The sequence below is a fragment of the Vipera ursinii genome, assembly GCF_947247035.1.
Source record: "Vipera ursinii genome assembly, chromosome: 1".
Taxonomy (NCBI): Eukaryota; Metazoa; Chordata; class Lepidosauria; order Squamata; family Viperidae; genus Vipera; species Vipera ursinii.
This window is the reverse complement of record NC_139512.1, coordinates 127780523-127798298: the sequence shown is the minus strand read 5'-3', so window position 1 is coordinate 127798298 and position 17776 is coordinate 127780523. Positions and strand designations below refer to the sequence as shown.

The following is a 17776-nucleotide window of genomic DNA, read 5'->3' as shown; positions in this document are numbered from 1 at the left end:
CCAGATGAAGAGTCACCACTGAAAAATCGGATTCTGCTCCCTGGTGCCTCTTCAAGTGGCCAGGTCACCTCACACTCTTATGGAAGCCTTACATCTCATGATTTAGTTGACCACAGAAGTTACCCAAAGCTGCATCTTGGTGTGACAGATGAGGAACAGATTGTGGTGGTGGGGGGGGAGGGGACAGAGAGCCACTATAGCAGACATGTCAAACTCGCGATGTCACATGACATTGTGCAACGTATCGGGACGGTTTTGCCATTGCCAGCAGTGGGTTGGGTGTGGCTTCCGCATGACGCATCCGGCCCATTGGCCGGCAGTTTGACACCCCTGCACTATAGAGTAAACCTCAAGAATAGATTTGAGGACATACGGAAGTGTGCAGGCTAGGCAAACTTTTGCACACAAGTAATTTATGGGCTTGCAAACTGACCAGGTCTTTTATTTAATATGGCAGAAAATTTAAGAAGATTCCCAGAAGATGGAAGTTCATGCTGCTTGAAGAAATAATAGGCTAGGGGCTGTCAGATCACTCATTTAAAATTCCCATTTCTATTTCTGTTCATAAATCGGTCTGACCAGAATTCATTGTTCTGTATACTGCATAAAAGCAGACTACTGTAGTTTTGCATTTTTTTTTAAATAAAAGCTTGAAAAAATGCAGCTGTCACCAATGGAAACAAAAGAGTTTATATATCTGATTTCTGTACACTGAATGATGTCCCTTAGGGAAAAAAAAACAGGCTGGTGCATGCCTCTTTATCTTTACTGCACGGCTTGCATCCTCTCATAAATTCAGCTTTAGATGTGATTTAAAATTGCATGATTGATGATACAAATGAATACTCACATTCTTACATCTGTGGTGGCAACAGAAATTTGTGGTGGTGCATGTGTAACCGTGCATGTGCAACCAATAATAGTCATGTTTACATAAATCAGTTCAAAGAAATACGTGTTTGTATCATCAATCATGCGGTATTTAAGTACTACGTTTGCAGAAGATTACAATTCAAAAAGGAACTGTTTCTCTGTCTTTGCTCGTCTTCAGAGATTGCAGGAAGGCTGGCATTCGCTGGAAGAAGGCAGTTTCCCTCTTATTTCCCTGAAGGATGAAAAAAAGATTTCTATCTGAAAAATCAGATGCTGGTGTAGTCTAGCAGTGGGGAACTTTGACCTCCTAAATGTTTAGGTTATAGTTCTATCATCCTTGACCACCAGCCTACTAGGGAAAACCGATGAGAGTGGGAGTCCAGCAGCATCTGGAGTCTGTCGTTCTAGTCCAGGTGTTCCTTGCCACGGTCAGGAGGGAGGAAATAAGTCACCCTTTGTGATTTGGGGCTCACTGGCTCTGTTGGCTTTAAGTTTCTTTGTTGTTGTTAGCTGCGAAGTCGTGCCCGACCCATCGCGACCCCATGGACAATGTTCCTCCAGGCCTTCCTGTCCTCTACCATCTTCTGGAGTCCATTTAGGCTCATGCCTACTGCTTCAGTGACTCCATCCAGCCACCTCATTCTCTGTTGTCCCCTTCTTCTCTTGCCCTCAACCTTTCCCAGCATTAGGCTCTTCTCCAGTGAGTCCTTCCTTCTCATTAGGTGGCCAAAGTATTTGAGTTTTAGCTTCAGGATCTGGCCTTCTAAAGAGCAGTCAGGGTTGATCTCCTCTAGGACTGACCGGTTTGATCGCCTTGCAGTCCAAGGGACTCGCAGGAGTCTTCTCCAGCACCAGAGTTCAAAGGGCTCAATTCTTTGGCGCTCAGCCTTTTTTATGGTCCAACTTTCACTGCCATACATTGCAACTGGGAAAACCATAGCCTTGACTATACACACTTTTGTTGACAGGGTGATAGTTTCTATAAGTTTCTATAAAGGTTTTATTAATACCAGGAAAAAAGATTTTTGGTTTGTTTGTTTTGCAAAGCATTACACAATACCACAAGTAGAGAGATAAAATACTTTCTTCAATTGCTGCCTTCGAGGGTGCTCAGGTGGCTTCTCCAGGTGTAGGGAAGGTCATTTTTGTGATTGTTTGGAAAGATTCTTAGTCTGGTAATCCATGCATATATTTAAAGTGGCGGAAGCATAAGATAAAATAAGAGTATTTTGAGAGTACGTGGCTCAGCAAGATCCCTAGGTCCCATGTTTGTTTGAGTTTCAAAAAAAGAGATGTGTAAGGAAGCAGAGTTAATACGACAGAGGAAGAATCACAAATACTGTATACACGTGGGTGAAAACTGTGTGGGATTTTCACTTCAGATTTGATGGGACACATTCCACGTTCTGTTGTGTGCCATCTAATATGTTTAGGTGCCATAAACCGAAAGGCTGTAGTTCAGTGGTAGCACAACTACTTTGCATGTCAAAGTCTGTTTTAGTCCCCAGCATCTCCAGATTTTATTTTATTTTTTTTTGAAAATTTGTGGAGAAACTGACCAACCTTGTAGATCAACCTTGAGCTTTCCAAATGTGTTGGACTTTAGCTCCCCTCAGTTCCCCTCAACATAAGAAGCAAGAAAATGTGGAGTCTGTTGTTTAAAAAGTCACTAGCTTGCCTGCCCCTGATTTGAATAATAATAGACTAGGGGGACCTGGGGTCTGGTTCAGGATAAGACAACTTCCTTTGTTCCTATCAGACATTTCCTTTTCATACTGTAGTTTATGCTGTATTTCTTGGCCTAGCCAAGTCAAGGCAGCCATTTTGAAGGGTAAAGTCCCTTGAAGTAAACCCGGCCAATTTTTACAAGCCAACCAGAATTTTTATACCTACAAGCCCTGTGACAGCTCTGCTAATGAGCTGACAATACTGGCAAAGGGCCAGTTGGTGAAATACCATTCTAACAGCACTGGATTTGCCCCCTACCCCCACTTCTCCCTGTGAAAGAATACTCTGCAACCTCCTAGCTAATTTTAAATGCTGATTTGACATAGATAAAAGATCTTAGAGGGCTTAACTGTTTCTCGTTTGCCTAAACCCAGGAACTGGGAGTGGGTTGGGGAGTTCAGTTTCTTTTATATTTAGAACCTTGTAGGCTTCACCCTTTGCTGTACCGAATTGGAAACACGGAATTTGTCAGTGGAAGTAGTACTGCTACGTCTGTCTTTGAGTTTCACATTTCCTCCCTCTGGATTTCGTATATCATTAGGTGGTACTTACTTCTTATAAATGGGTTGAATTGCTGGTTGAATTGATCAGCCAATTGTAGCATCTGTTCACTAGACAGTCCCATTCTTACAGTTGGGTTGCATCAGTTTTATTATGTTAAAACAAGAGATGGAAACCCCGTGTTTTCCCAGTATACCTTTGACTTTGGGCAGCTTACAACAATCCAGCACCCAAGGTGGCATACTGTACATAGCAGTCCCTCCGATTTTCCCGCAGTGCAACTTCACTAGATAAATCGGGCTTTCTGCAATTGGGTTCTTCCCACTTTTTCTGTGTTCCTGTGGATTCCTCTCCTCCTCCCCCCCTCCCCCCGCTTCATGGGGACTATCGGGCCTTGAGCCATTTGGAACTGGCTGCAAAAGTGGCGAGCGGTGCAGGTATCCCCACTTGCATGAAACAGCAGGTGAGTATGTGTACTCCATTTGTGTGAGCAGCAGGAGCACGGGCCCGCAGGTCGTGCAAATGGAGCTTTGCGTGTGCTCGTGCACTTGCCCACTGCTTGTGCAGAACCATCCCCTCTTTATCTCTCTCTCCCCCCCCCCCCGCCCGCAAAAAGCCAGAAAGGTTGGGGAACTCTGGTTTAGGCCATGACATCAGCCACAGTATTGCCAAATACATGTTCGTACTGAGAAAAGATTAGTGAGAGTTGTAATCCGACACATTCGAAGGATGCCAAACTAGGAAAATGTGGTCTCATCAGAATTCTCTTTTTTTCGTTTGCGCAGCCTTCCCCACGTATGTGTTCTATCATATGGTCCGGGTTGTATTAGTTCTTTAGGTAAAGCCTCTTTCTGTCTGAGATCAACTCCTGGTGCCTTCAGAGACATACAGTACTCATGTAGTTTCCTTAACTAAAGTACATTGGATTTGCTCTTGCTTTCTTCCACGTTTTCTCACTTCCCAGGGTAACCTTCAACTACTTCCATTTTGTACAGGTCAAATAACAACAAATTTCAACTCTGCTTAACTTTTCCACAAGAAGCCACAATTGGCTAAGTATTGCTGCTACATAACTGGGTGATGTTTTCTGTTGTGCCTCTGTTATGCTAAATTTCTTTTTTTTTCCTGTCAATGTGATTTTTGTACTTATCTTATACTTTCCTAGGAGACAGGAGATCTCGATCGTTTGCGAGTAAGTACATGTAATACAACATTCCTATCAGGCTTGTCAGGAAAAATATTTTTGTTTGAAAGACTGAATGGTAATACAGGTCTTGATCTCCTTGGACATCCTTCATAAATACTTAAAAGAATTTTAAGGTGTACTCTTGCCTTCCTTTGCCAGGAGAAAATCAAAGAATAGACTTGTCCATTTCCTAGTAAAGAATTATATTTTTAAAGCAATGCCACTTTAGAACATGCGGTGATCATTTGATTTTTAATGTATGCATGTAGCACATAAATTGGTAAGTTTGATGGTACAAATTGCATAGACCTAGTTCAGTCAAGTAGAATCACTTTGCAGTAATACTTGCAATGTGACAATAGTTGAGCAGTTATTTTGGTGTTGTGATACTTAGGGCCCTAACCGCAAGTACAAAACGCAACTTGAAGTAGCACATACTGTAGCTGACCTTGACTAATCTTGAAAAGCTGAACAGGATCAGATCTGGTTATTATTTGGAGAGAAGGCCACCAGAAAATCCTGAAATGGGGAACTGGGAAGGTTTTTTTTTTAAGCCTTGGAAAATATGCCTTAGGACTGGTGCTGTGTGATCTTGCTTACCAACTTGGCCACAGCATTTTCCAGCTGCAGCTTTGAGACTGTTTCAAAGATAGGCCTGGAGAATGCCTCAGAGTGACCATACCTTGCAATTAATTAGGGTAGAATCATTGAAGAGACTGGGATCCTGTGGAGTCCCTGATGCCAGGGGACCAAATCAAAACGCATGCACATACACTCTCTCTGCTGATTTTTAGTAGTGAGCTGAGCAACTGTGGTACAGGACCTTGAATTCCCTACCCTCAAAACTGCCCCAACTAAATAAACCTCATCAACAGTGAGGGAGCTAGCAAGATCCACAAAGGACCATCCAAAAACTCATCCCTCGGGGTAATCCAGACAGGGATGTGTTCAGTTGTCAGATCTGAAAATTGAAACATACAGGAATAATGATGTAAACAATGAGGGACTTGTCAATTCATGTTTGAAATGTCTTTCTTTAAATGCATAGAATGGGCATCTGTTAGCAGGTTCTTATGATGGTTGTAAGTCACTTGTTTGAGAACCGAAAGGGCAGGTAGCCTATGTTATGTATGTACGTATTTATGTATTAAATTTTATTTCTGTAGTTGCCATCTCAACATTCTATTCTGCTTCCTTGCAAAGTGGATCACTCTTGATTCCCCTTGGCAGAAATGCAGAGTTCACAGCAGGTGGCAGCCCCTTGCCAAAAGTGGATGTATCTAGAAAAAAGCTAAGCATGATTGGCCCTGGTTAGCATTTGGATAGGAGACCACCACCACGAGATTCGGAAGATTAAGCTAGACTGGGAATGAAGAAGACTGGGAATGAAGAATAATCTCAGAAGGCGGCGAACCCTTCCATATTGCGTAGTTGCCAGGAATTCAGTTTGACTTAAGGGGAGGCTTTCCCTAAAAAGACAGCAGCTTAGTTATAGTAGTTAAAGGCACTTGGTTAGAAACTTGCAACACATTTCCTCTTATATTGCTGTCTGGGGGAGTAGGGGGGGGGGAGAGTCAGGGGAAGTCTTAAATTTTCCACTTTGCTAGTTTGGGTTTCAGCCAGTTGGGTGTGGTGTCATCACACCAGACTAGAAACTGGGAGACCATTGAATTCCTCCCTTAGGCCCAAAGCCAGGTGGGTGACCTTGGGCCAGTCATTCTTTCAGCCCTGGGTAGGAGGCAAGGGCAAGGCTGAAAAACCCTGCCAAGAAAATCTCAGGGACTTGTCTAGGCACACTCACCAGTCAACCCTGCTAAGGTTGTAAGCCACCCTGAGTCTTTGGAGAAGGGCGGGATATAAATGGAATTAAAATAAAAAAATCAAATAAAACACTGACTCCCCAGATTTTACCTAAGGGAGGATTGGTCCAAGGCTGATAAAACAGCTGAAAACAAAGCACAACACTGCTTTAGCTTGCGACCCTATGGACAACGTTCCTCCAGGCCTTCCTGTCCTCTACCATTTTCTGGAGTCCATTTAAGCTCACGCCTACTACTTCAGTGACTCCATCCAGCCACCTCATTCTCTGTCGTCCCCTTCTTCTCTTGCCCTCCATCTTTCCCAGCATTAGGCTCTTCTCCAGTGAGTCCTTCCTTCTCATTAGGTGGCCAAAGTATTTGAGTTTTAGCTTCAGGATCTGGCCTTCTAAAGAGCAGTCAGGGTTGATCTCCTCTAGGACTGACCGGTTTGATCGCCTTGCAGTCCAAGGGACTCGCAGGAGTCTTCTCCAGCACCACAGTTCAAAGGCTTCCTTAACTAATGTCTTCTCAGGCAACTTTTTGCTGATTTGTCCGATGCTTTTGGTAATTGAAGACACTACATTGAATAGGTGGAAGGAGCCATTTTGAAAAGGGCTTTGTTTGGAATTTGAATCTCTCTCTACTCTGGATTTTATTGTTAAATAGTACCCCTGGAAAGGATTAACTTGACTGCAATTGCTTTGGGATGCAGAAAGTTAAAAATATATACTCACGGCTTGTTCGTTCTGGGTCTTACCAAGTAATCTGTAGCACCACCCAGTGGCAACCAATGAAAACGCAGCATCAGTTATTCTGCGGTGACGCTTACGAGTACAGTTCACAGAGAATCAATCCCGTCTAGTACAAAATACGAGTAACATTGTTTACTGACGTTTGTACCCGCTGGGGGTTTATTTAAAATAAGGTTCCAAAAATTGCACCTCAATTGGGGAGCGAGCCCCAAGGATGCCGATGTGTTGTGTCGGTGTTAGCAGTACTGTCCTCACTAGACGTTCATTGAACAGTAGCGCAACCCCAAGACAAGGATGGTTGAGAGAGGCGACGCAGGCGGCAGTCTGGGGAAGTAGGCGGGAAATCCATTGAGGTTATAGTGAGGCGCGACCCTCGTTTGTTTGCTCAGACTGCTTTATGTAGGCGGCGTGTTGTTTAACCTCGCTTGCGAAGCATTTGCAAAGCGAGCAGCTTTTCGGTCCCTCTCTTCGCGAGTTTGGAGGTTACCCAAGATGCCTTGCAGGAGTCGCTTTGCATAGTGGGCGGTGATACGACTATACATAGCGGGGAGGCGGTCTTAAGCTTCGAAGCAATATCTTCCGTTTTGCGAAGATGTTGTTTTGGCGCGCCTGCCCGGCGAGGGGGAGAAATTTACTCTTCACTTCCTCTTTAGGGTTGTTTAGACTGCGTGCCTGTACGTGTTCTCATTGGGTTTAGGACTTTGCTGATATTTTTTTCCCTTTTTACTTGAAGCCCTTAAGAATGGTACAGATCAGCTTTCTCCATAGGACGCAACCCCACTTTATTAGACTGCAACTTCCGCAAAGGAGGATTGTGGGAGGTGTAGTCCAGTGCCCTTGAAAGGCACAGGCATGAGGAAGGCTGCCCTAGCTGGGTAAGCTTCCTGTAACAGAAAAGCTCTGCAGGTAAATTCCTTCTGTGTTTGGAGTTTAGTGTGCAGTTGGAGGCTATTTATCTCTGAATTCTGCAGCAAGTACCTTCTGGGAACTACATAAACTTGGTACTTAAAGGTTTTCTAAAATATATATTAGGTTTGCTTCATTTCACGATGCTTCATGCAAAACGCTTCTCCAGTCTCGTTCTTTGCAGATCTGTTGTGGCTGTAAATCCAAGAGTGCTTAGCTTTGTATTTGAGTTTCAAACCCTTCATGTGTAGCATAAGTTATTTTTCTCTGACCCTTTAATTTAAATTTGAGGGTGTTTTACATGTAAACCAATATATTCATAGTAATTGTATTAAAGGTGTCAAGAATTGGAGTAAGTTAAATGCAAATACTGCATTATTGGTCTTTCCTCCCCTCCAGCTTGTTTAAATTATGTATTCAAAATCCATAATTCATTTACTAAATTTATATGCTGCCCAATTCTCAATGATTCTAATCCCTTGGTTAGTCATAAATGTACTGCCCACATAAGGATCCCCCAAGACATCAATATGGCTTTGATAACATCTTGAAAGATTATTAATAAAGAATGCTAACTGGATATTATTTTAAATAACATTCATTGAAGATGAATACATTGTTTTATTACTGCTATGGTACCATATGATATCATTTTCAAAATGTAATAAGTTTGATAAACATGTCAACAACTTCAACTTATGCAATATTTGGCCCAGGGGTTTTTGTAACTATTAATGTTAATTTGCTTACTAATAACTTCTAGGTTACAAAATGGTGCATCTTCAATAGCAATAGTTTGATTTGCCATTTTATATATTTCAAATAATGCGCCTCTCTCCTCACTTGCTTGTCTTAAACCAGTATTGGTAACTTTTATGGAAATTAATCTTTTGACTTGCAGCTGTTCCACTTATTTGCATTTTCCTGAGCTATTGCATAGACATTGGCTAGGTCTTATCTGCAACATTGGTTACCTAGAGAAGACTCCAGATCCCTTTAAATATACAAATGAAGTTTGTGCAACTTTTAACATCCTTCTGTTTGGGAGTTATGAGAGCCCATTCCTTTAATATTCTTTTTAATGCCTAGGTTGTGTATTCACTGTTTTATATTCATGTTTTTTTCCCATACTCAGAGATTGCATCTTTTTTAACTCTTTTTGTTTGTTTGTGTGTTTTCAGGTTGTCCTGCTGGGCTTGGACATCTTATCTGCACTGGTGTCACGGCTTCAAGATAGATTTAAAGCTCAAATTGGCACAGGTGAGGTAACTGGGGCCAAGGGATAGTCTGCTGTATTAAACAGGGTGTACTGTCTTTGTTGACTTTCCCTCAAATTAGGTTTATTTCATGATGAAACTAAGGGTCATGTGTATGAGCCAGCTTGTTCTTAACTGGTTAGTTAGAACTAACAGCAACCAGCAATAATAAAAAAAAATCAGAAACTTTGCCACTGATATGAAGATAGAAATTACTTTGCGTTGTAATAGTGTTAGATACAAAAACGGCATAATTATTTTGTTTTTACAGTTTTCCCTGAGGAACAGGCTGGGTTCATACAATATACTAACCTAAAATGCAGTTAGATCAGGGGTGTCAAACTGCCGGCCTGCGGGCCAGATGCATCATAGCGAAACCGCACCCACCCCATTGCCGGCAATGCCAAAAAAGTCGTGATACGTCGCGACATGTCACGTGACGTTGCGAGTTTGACACCCCTGAGTTAGATGGTTCAGGATGCAGTGGGAATCCAACTTTAATATCACAATGTGTTTTTAGTACATTGTGTGAAATAGGCCACTATGTTAAGCCATAATATGGCTTGCTTATTTGGCTAAATATGTCATAGGAATACAGCAATTGTCTGAACCCTGATTTAGGGTTTAGTAGGTGGTGTGAACTCAGCAACAAAAAGTGTGCCCGAGAGTTTGCAGTCCAAAGCTTGATGATTCTGTTTAATGGCATCACATTATAATAGTAAATATATTTATATCTGCTTCTATCTGCATTGTTGGGGCAAGGAGAAGAAGGAAAGAGACTCTTTCTTGCAGAGTGTGCAAAACATTAAAAAATATGGGCACACTGTCGATTGGGAAAAAGATGGAAAAGGAATTAAGTTTGTAATCAAAGAATCCAGCTAAAAATCCAGGCTCATATTCTCTTTTCAAACTTTTTTTGTCTCATAGTTTAGAGGTTAAATCTTTGTATGTCACTTTTAAAGTAGAGATGATTATATCTTGAACGCTACAAGCACTTGAATGAAATTATAGACTCTGCACCAATCACGCTAATACTAGTTTTCAGCTGATTGGATAATATACCTTTGAGCTTTGTACAGGACATTGGGAAGTCATGAAGAGTCAGTCTGGTGTAGTGCAGGGGTGTCAAACTCACCACGTCATACGACATGCTGTGATGTATTGCAACTTTTCCCCCCTTGCTGGAGCTGGGGTGGGTGTGGCTTCTGCATGACGCATCCGGCAGTTTGACACCCCTGGTGTAGTGGCTAAGGTGCTGCCCTAGAAACCAGAAGATTGTGAGTTCTAATCCTACCTTAGCTGTGACAAAACCCACCTCACATGGTTCTTGTTGTAAGGAAAATAGGAGGAAAAGGTGGCATTTGATATGTTCTCTGCCCTGAGTTATTTATAAAAAAATAAAGGCAGCATAAAAAAAAATCTAAAAAAAGTCAGTACCTGTGAAAGATTCTCATATATGTGTGATGATACTGAATTATTATTTACATTCACAGTAGAGATTGCTGAACCTTTAAGGACTCTTACACATAAGATACATAAATATACAATCAAATAAAAGTGTAAAATAAGTGTTCACAAACTGATGAAAGCATAGAATTAAATGAAACTTATCAAATCAAAATGCCTTCTGAAAAAGCTCATAAAGCAGTCAGGTGGGCATAAAAAAGGAGCATTTCTCCTTATGTTCCCTAAAGGAAACCTACTAATAGTTTCTTGAAGGTAGGCTGAACTAGTCAAGGCAATTCCAATGAATGAATCTACTCATGCGAATAATTAGTAGCGAGTTATTTAGGTTTTTAAAAGTTAATGCCAGGACTTTAAATTGTACCCAGGAGCCTATAAGCAACCAACGCAGGTCCCACAACATTGGGTATAATGTATTCCCACTGGCAAACACTGGTCAGCATACAGACTACTGCACTCTGAACTAATTGCATTCTTCCGTGTGATCTTCAGAGACAGCCCCAGGTACTGTGTGTTTCAGTAATCTGAGCAAGTGGTGAAAATGAGTACATGAGCCACTGTAGCAAAATCTTACCACCTCAGGGTCACAACTGATGCACCAGCAGAAGCTGGAAAAACACGCCTCCCCCCCCCCCCGAACCATAGTCTCCAACTGCTATTGTAGCAGGATCCATGAGTCCCAAAGAGTCTCATGTCACTGATTAACATTAACGTAAATATGACTGATTGCCAAGTGCCTAAAATGCAGTCACGTGACTGCTGGTGTGTGTGTGGCATTGAGGATGGGTTGTAAATAACTTTGGGGGGGGGTTTCAAATGATAGTTAAGTGACTGGTCATTAAGCAAAGTCTGCTTGTATTTGGTAGCAGCAACCATTAATACAATGCTTGAAAATTAATATGATTGGACATACTTGGAAAGTTTGCAGCATATACAAACATCATAATGGCAGGGCAACCTTTTTTGCAGCCTGTGTCTGTTTCTTCTATAAAAGCAGCTTACCAAAACACCATCCGAGGCATTTGGGTAGACATATTTTAGTGTTGATCTGAAATGCCAACTCTGTTTTTCTGAATCCTCCTTTGTGACTGCCTTTCTTTTTGTCTCCAGTGTTACCTAGTCTAATGGACAGACTGGGAGATTCAAAAGACTCCGTACGAGAGCAGGATCAGGCCCTGCTGTTAAAAATCATGGAGCAAGCTGCTAGTCCCCAGGTGAGCTCTTGGAAATGTACAGCAGTCAGGCAAACCTATGGTACCTGCTCCAAGAAAACCTTTCACAAGAGGGTTCAATTCGTATTGAACATTTTTATTATGCTTAATAAACTCTATTGTTCAAATAAGTAGTATTGGGAAGCCAGCAGAACAGTAGCAGGATTTATATCAGTGCCGAAAATATCCTTCATTGAAGGGACCAAGAACATTATAATCAAGAATCTTTTTATGATGTGATAAAGCTAGAGCATGTAGCTAACCTGTGTATTTGTTCAGAGTATTTGTGCTCCTTTTTAAATCAGAGTAAGCCGGAATTGAAGGATACTTTTTGGAGTTACCAAAAAGAACAAAACAGGCACAGAGGAGTGGAGATAGGGAGGGAGCGATGCTGATTAGATCTCAGTCCTTGAACATAAAGTTTCTATTTATAATCTATGCAGAGCAATATTTAAGAAGATCCTCAACCTCCACCCTTTATGTTCAAAAGTCTGCTTTGCATTACTTTCAACCGATTAACACCAGAAACAACAGTAAATATATTTTAAGAACTCTGAGAAAAAGTCAGTAATTTAGCTGCCATAGTTCCATAGCTACAGGTAGTCTTCAACTTACCACCCTAATTAAGGGAGGAATTATGATTGTAAATTGTGCTGGTTGTTAAGTGTGTCATCACTTGACCTGATTTTATTACCTTTTTTGCACTGGTCATTAAGTGAACACCACAGTCCTTAAGCAAACCAATCAAACTGATTATTTTTAAAGTAGCAGGATGACTTTTTCCATGGAGAACATGTTATTGTTGTCGTTTTTTGCTCATTAGTATTTATTAGTTCCTCAGGCTATGTGTCTTTTCCTTTAAATGGTGTAATAGATAAGATTTTATATTAAAATGTGCTAATGAAATTCAACCATTTGCCATGAAAAAGTTGTGTCATGTTGTAGGAATATTCTGTGTCTACAGAATAGGGATTAGGATGTACTTGAGATTGTAACAATAGGTTGCCTGTGCTTCAAAACTTCTGAATAAAATTATACATTATGAAGTATTTTATGTATAAATAATATATGTTTAGCATTCTGTCAGAGCAGTGGAATCTTATACAAGATATTTTTAATTACCTTGCTTTGATGTTCAAAGCATAACTTTTTAGAGCCTTTATATGTGGATAAGATAGGAAGCCAGCCAAAATAATATAATGAGGCCATATCAGTATACTCCCACCCAGTAAAAATAAATTTCTAAAATATTTTTCAATAGTTAAATTAGTTGCATTTGCCTATGCTGCCTTCGTTCATTTATGCATCCATTAATTTATGCATCTGCACGTGCACATTATGTGTGCAACCCTGTCACACTTCCTTATCTCGTGACAATAGGATATTCAGGATCAAGCAGATGCAACTGATCTTGGTTTAGGGTGTTTTCCCTCCCCTTACTTTCTTATATTTATGTGACAGTACGTGTGGGACAGAATTTTGGGAGGATTCAAACACAAGAATTTCCGGACAAGAGAAGGAATTTGCCTCTGCCTTATTGCAACTCTTAATGCGTAAGTTGGACTATTATGCCTAATTTATACCTGCCTTCAGTTGCTTTGAAAAATACTTTAGTTGATATGTTGCTTGCTTTCTTTTTCTCTTCTTCCTCTGTTTTAGATCTGGAGCTCAGAGTTTAACCTTGAGCAAGATTGTGCCCCATATATGTAACTTACTTGGTGACCCAAACAGCCAGGTGAGTATTTAATGCTCTACATTTGCTTACTTATATCCTTCCTGGAGAAGAATATCTGTGCTAGAGGCTTTATTTTATGAGACGTGGTGGTGCAGTGGTTAGAATGCAGTACTGCAGGCTACTTCTGCTGACTGCTAGCTGTCAGCAGTTCAGCAGTTCCAATCTCACCAGGCTCAAGGTTGACTCAGCCTTCCATCCTCCTGAGGTCGGTAAAATGAGGAGCCAGATTGTTGGAGGGCAATATGCTGACTCTGTAAACCTCTTAAGAGAGGGCTGTAAAGCACAGTGAAGAAGTATAAGTGCTATTGTCTAAGTGCTATTGCTATTTGTATTTTATTTTGTTTCAAAGCTTTACCACACCGTATTCATGTGGCCAGGAAAGTTTTAACATTTTTTTAATTATTGATAGCAGATGCCTATGCATTTTAAAATATGCATCATTATCTTTAAGCAGTAACTCCTTATGGAAACTCTCTTTTCTGGGACTCACATGACTACTACACCACAATTCCAGGAAAAAATGCAACTAATTTAAGACCTGTTGACAGATATTATGCAAAATCGTAAGGTTGAATGACCTCAGGGGCCATTTGAAACAGGGTCATATATAATTTTGGAGTGTCTGTTGTAACTTTGAACGTTGGTTAAGTCAACTATTGTACCTCAAGGACTACCAGTATTGCACTGAAATCGTAAGCTTAAGTTAATCCCCCCTTTTTAGTATGAGATCAGCTTTTCTGCTCATACTGTGTACCTTTCAAAAGGATGCTGAGACATTTGCAATGCATATTTTGACTGCTGCAGCTGATTCATAGATTGAAGACTGCTTTGTATGAAAGTTTATGTGTGAATAGACAATAAAAAGAATGGTTGAATTTGTTGGCTCTCTTCTTCCATCCTATTTTCATTTCCTAATTACTAATCCTATGCTTTAATGAACCAAATTATTAAAACAGTGTCGCTAATGTGACAAAATAATGTTTTTTCAGCCTGATGTTGAAACCTTTTAAAGAATATCAGGAGGTCATATGAATAGCAGAGAGGTTATGTGGACACTCTAGGTATAAATATTTCTTCTAAATCATTTTTAAATTAGCTACTGTCCTAACATACTGAAGAGCAACTGTTATTAGAGTATAAAGAGGAAGGTTTCCATTGTTTTACAGGTATTTTTCTCTTTTCCTTGGTATGGTGTAACTAATCTTTCCCAAAAATGTAGACATTTCCTAATTATTCCTTATCTTAATCCTTTTGAGCATGAGTTACACGTGGTACTTTAAGCCATGTTCTTTGCAAAAATCTTGTTATTCTCCTGATCGGGCCGGAAAACCAAGATAGAATTGTACCAGTTCCGATTCATATATACCGTATATACTTGAGTATAAGCCGAATTTTTCAGCCCACTTTTTGGGCTGAAAAATTCCACTTCGGCTTATACTCCAGTCAACAAAAAAAACTTACCGAGGACTTGTGCGCGGCCGAGGCTTTGGTGCTTCCGGGATCGCCCGCACCTCTCCCATGCCACCGCCGTCCGAGACCTGCCGAAGTTTGGGGAGGTTTGGGGAGGTGCGCGCGCACCTCCCCAAACTCCGCGCCTTGCCTGCCTGCTTCTTTCCGCAGCGGAAAGAAGCAGGCAGGCAGGGCGCGGAGGAACGGAGACTTGCCGACGTTTGGGGAGGTTTGGGCGTCTCCCCAAACCTCGGCAGGTCTCCGTTCCTCCGCGCAGACCTGCCGACGTTTGGGGAGGTTTGGGCGCCTCCCCAAACCTCCCCAAACCTCGGCAGGTCTCCGTTCCTCCTGCCGACCTTTGGGGAGGTTTGGGCGCCTCCCCAAACCTCCCCAAACCTCGGCAGGTCTCCGTTCCTCCTGCCGACCTTTGGGGAGGTTTGGGCGCCTCCCCAAACCTCCCCAAACCTCGGCAGGTCTCCGTTCCTCCTGCCGACCTTTGGGGAGGTTTGGGCGCCTCCCCAAACCTCGGCAGGTCTCCGTTCCTCCGCGCAGACCTGCCGACGTTTGGGAAGGTTTGGGCGCTTCCCCAAACCTCCCCAGGTCTCCGTTCCTGTTTGGGGAGGTTTGGGCGCCTCCCCAAACCTCCCCAAACCTCGGCAGGTCTCCGTTCCTGTTTGGGGAGGTTTGGGCGCCTCCCCAAACCTCCCCAAACCTCGGCAGGTCTCCGTTCCTCCGCGCAGACCTGCCGACCTTTGGGGAGGTTTGGGCGCCTCCCCAAACGTCCCCAAACCTCGGCAGGTCTCCGTTCCTCCGCGCAGACCTGCCGACCTTTGGGGAGGTTTGGGCGCCTCCCCAAACGTCCCCAAACCTCGGCAGGTCTCCGTTCCTGTTTGGGGAGCTTTGGGCGCCTCCCCAAACCTCCCCAAACCTCGGCAGGTCTCCGTTCCTCCGCGCAGACCTGCCGACCTTTGGGGAGGTTTGGGCGCCTCCCCAAACCTCCCCAAACCTCGGCAGGTCTCCGTTCCTGTTTGGGGAGGTTTGGGCGCCTCCCCAAACCTCCCCAAACCTCGGCAGGTCTCCGTTCCTCCGCGCAGACCTGCCGACCTTTGGGGAGGTTTGGGCGCCTCCCCAAACGTCCCCAAACCTCGGCAGGTCTCCGTTCCTGTTTGGGGAGGTTTGGGCGCCTCCCCAAACGTCCCCAAACCTCGGCAGGTCTCCGTTCCTCCGCGCAGACCTGCCGACCTTTGGGGAGGTTTGGGCGCCTCCCCAAACGTCCCCAAACCTCGGCAGGTCTCCGTTCCTCCGCGCAGACCTGCCGAGGTTTGGGGAGGTTTGGGCGCCTCCCCAAACGTCCCCAAACCTCGGCAGGTCTCCGTTCCTGTTTGGGGAGGTTTGGGCGCCTCCCCAAACCTCCCCAAACCTCGGCAGGTCTCCGTTCCTCCGCGCAGACCTGCCGACCTTTGGGGAGGTTTGGGCGCCTCCCCAAACGTCCCCAAACCTCGGCAGGTCTCCGTTCCTGTTTGGGGAGGTTTGGGCGCCTCCCCAAACCTCCCCAAACCTCGGCAGGTCTCCGTTCCTCCGCGCAGACCTGCCGACCTTTGGGGAGGTTTGGACGCCTCCCCAAACTTCCCCAAACCTCGGCAGGTCTCCGTTCTTCCTGCCGACCTTTGGGGAGGTTTGGGCGCCTCCCCAAACCTCGGCAGGTCTGCGCGGAGGAACGGAGACCTGCCGAGGTTTGGGGAGGTTTGGGGAGGCGCCCAAACCTCCCCAAACAGGAACGGAGACCTGCCGAGGTTTGGGGACGTTTGGGGAGGCGCCCAAACCTCCCCAAAGGTCGGCAGGTCTGCGCGGAGGAACGGAGACCTGCCGAGGTTTGGGGACGTTTGGGGAGGCGCCCAAACCTCCCCAAACAAGAACGGAGACCTGCCGAGGTTTGGGGACGTTTGGGGAGGCGCCCAAACCTCCCCAAAGGTCGGCAGGTCTGCGCGGAGGAACGGAGACCTGCCGAGGTTTGGGGAGGTTTGGGGAGGCGCCCAAACCTCCCCAAACAGGAACGGAGACCTGCCGAGGTTTGGGGACGTTTGGGGAGGCGCCCAAACCTCCCCAAACCTCGGCAGGTCTGCGCGGAGGAACGGAGACCTGCCGAGGTTTGGGGAGGTTTGGGGAGGCGCCCAAACCTCCCCAAACAGGAACGGAGACCTGCCGAGGTTTGGGGACGTTTGGGGAGGCGCCCAAACCTCCCCAAAGGTCGGCAGGTCTGCGCGGAGGAACGGAGACCTGCCGAGGTTTGGGGACGTTTGGGGAGGCGCCCAAACCTCCCCAAACAAGAACGGAGACCTGCCGAGGTTTGGGGACGTTTGGGGAGGCGCCCAAACCTCCCCAAAGGTCGGCAGGTCTGCGCGGAGGAACGGAGACCTGCCGAGGTTTGGGGAGGTTTGGGGAGGCGCCCAAACCTCCCCAAACAGGAACGGAGACCTGCCGAGGTTTGGGGACGTTTGGGGAGGCGCCCAAACCTCCCCAAAGGTCGGCAGGTCTGCGCGGAGGAACGGAGACCTGCCGAGGTTTGGGGACGTTTGGGGAGGCGCCCAAACCTCCCCAAAGGTCGGCAGGTCTGCGCGGAGGAACGGAGACCTGCCGAGGTTTGGGGAGGTTTGGGGAGGCGCCCAAACCTCCCCAAACAGGAACGGAGACCTGCCGAGGTTTGGGGACGTTTGGGGAGGCGCCCAAACCTCCCCAAAGGTCGGCAGGTCTGCGCGGAGGAACGGAGACCTGCCGAGGTTTGGGGAGGTTTGGGGAGGCGCCCAAACCTCCCCAAACAGGAACGGAGACCTGCCGAGGTTTGGGGACGTTTGGGGAGGCGCCCAAACCTCCCCAAAGGTCGGCAGGTCTGCGCGGAGGAACGGAGACCTGCCGAGG

At 44.7% G+C, this 17776-nt stretch overlaps 1 protein-coding gene across 1 annotated transcript in view; it reads left to right on the top strand.

Annotated features, from left to right (window-relative positions):
- CLASP1 (cytoplasmic linker associated protein 1) overlaps nucleotides 1-17776 on the top strand; it is a 219041-nt gene that overhangs the window by 48661 nt on the left and 152604 nt on the right. Inside the window, exons 3-6 of the mRNA XM_083349903.1 lie at nucleotides 8927-9005; nucleotides 11576-11679; nucleotides 13138-13229; nucleotides 13336-13411. Coding sequence (XP_083206029.1) covers nucleotides 8927-9005; nucleotides 11576-11679; nucleotides 13138-13229; nucleotides 13336-13411 — 351 coding nt within the window. The remainder of the gene's footprint in view (nucleotides 1-8926; nucleotides 9006-11575; nucleotides 11680-13137; nucleotides 13230-13335; nucleotides 13412-17776) is intronic.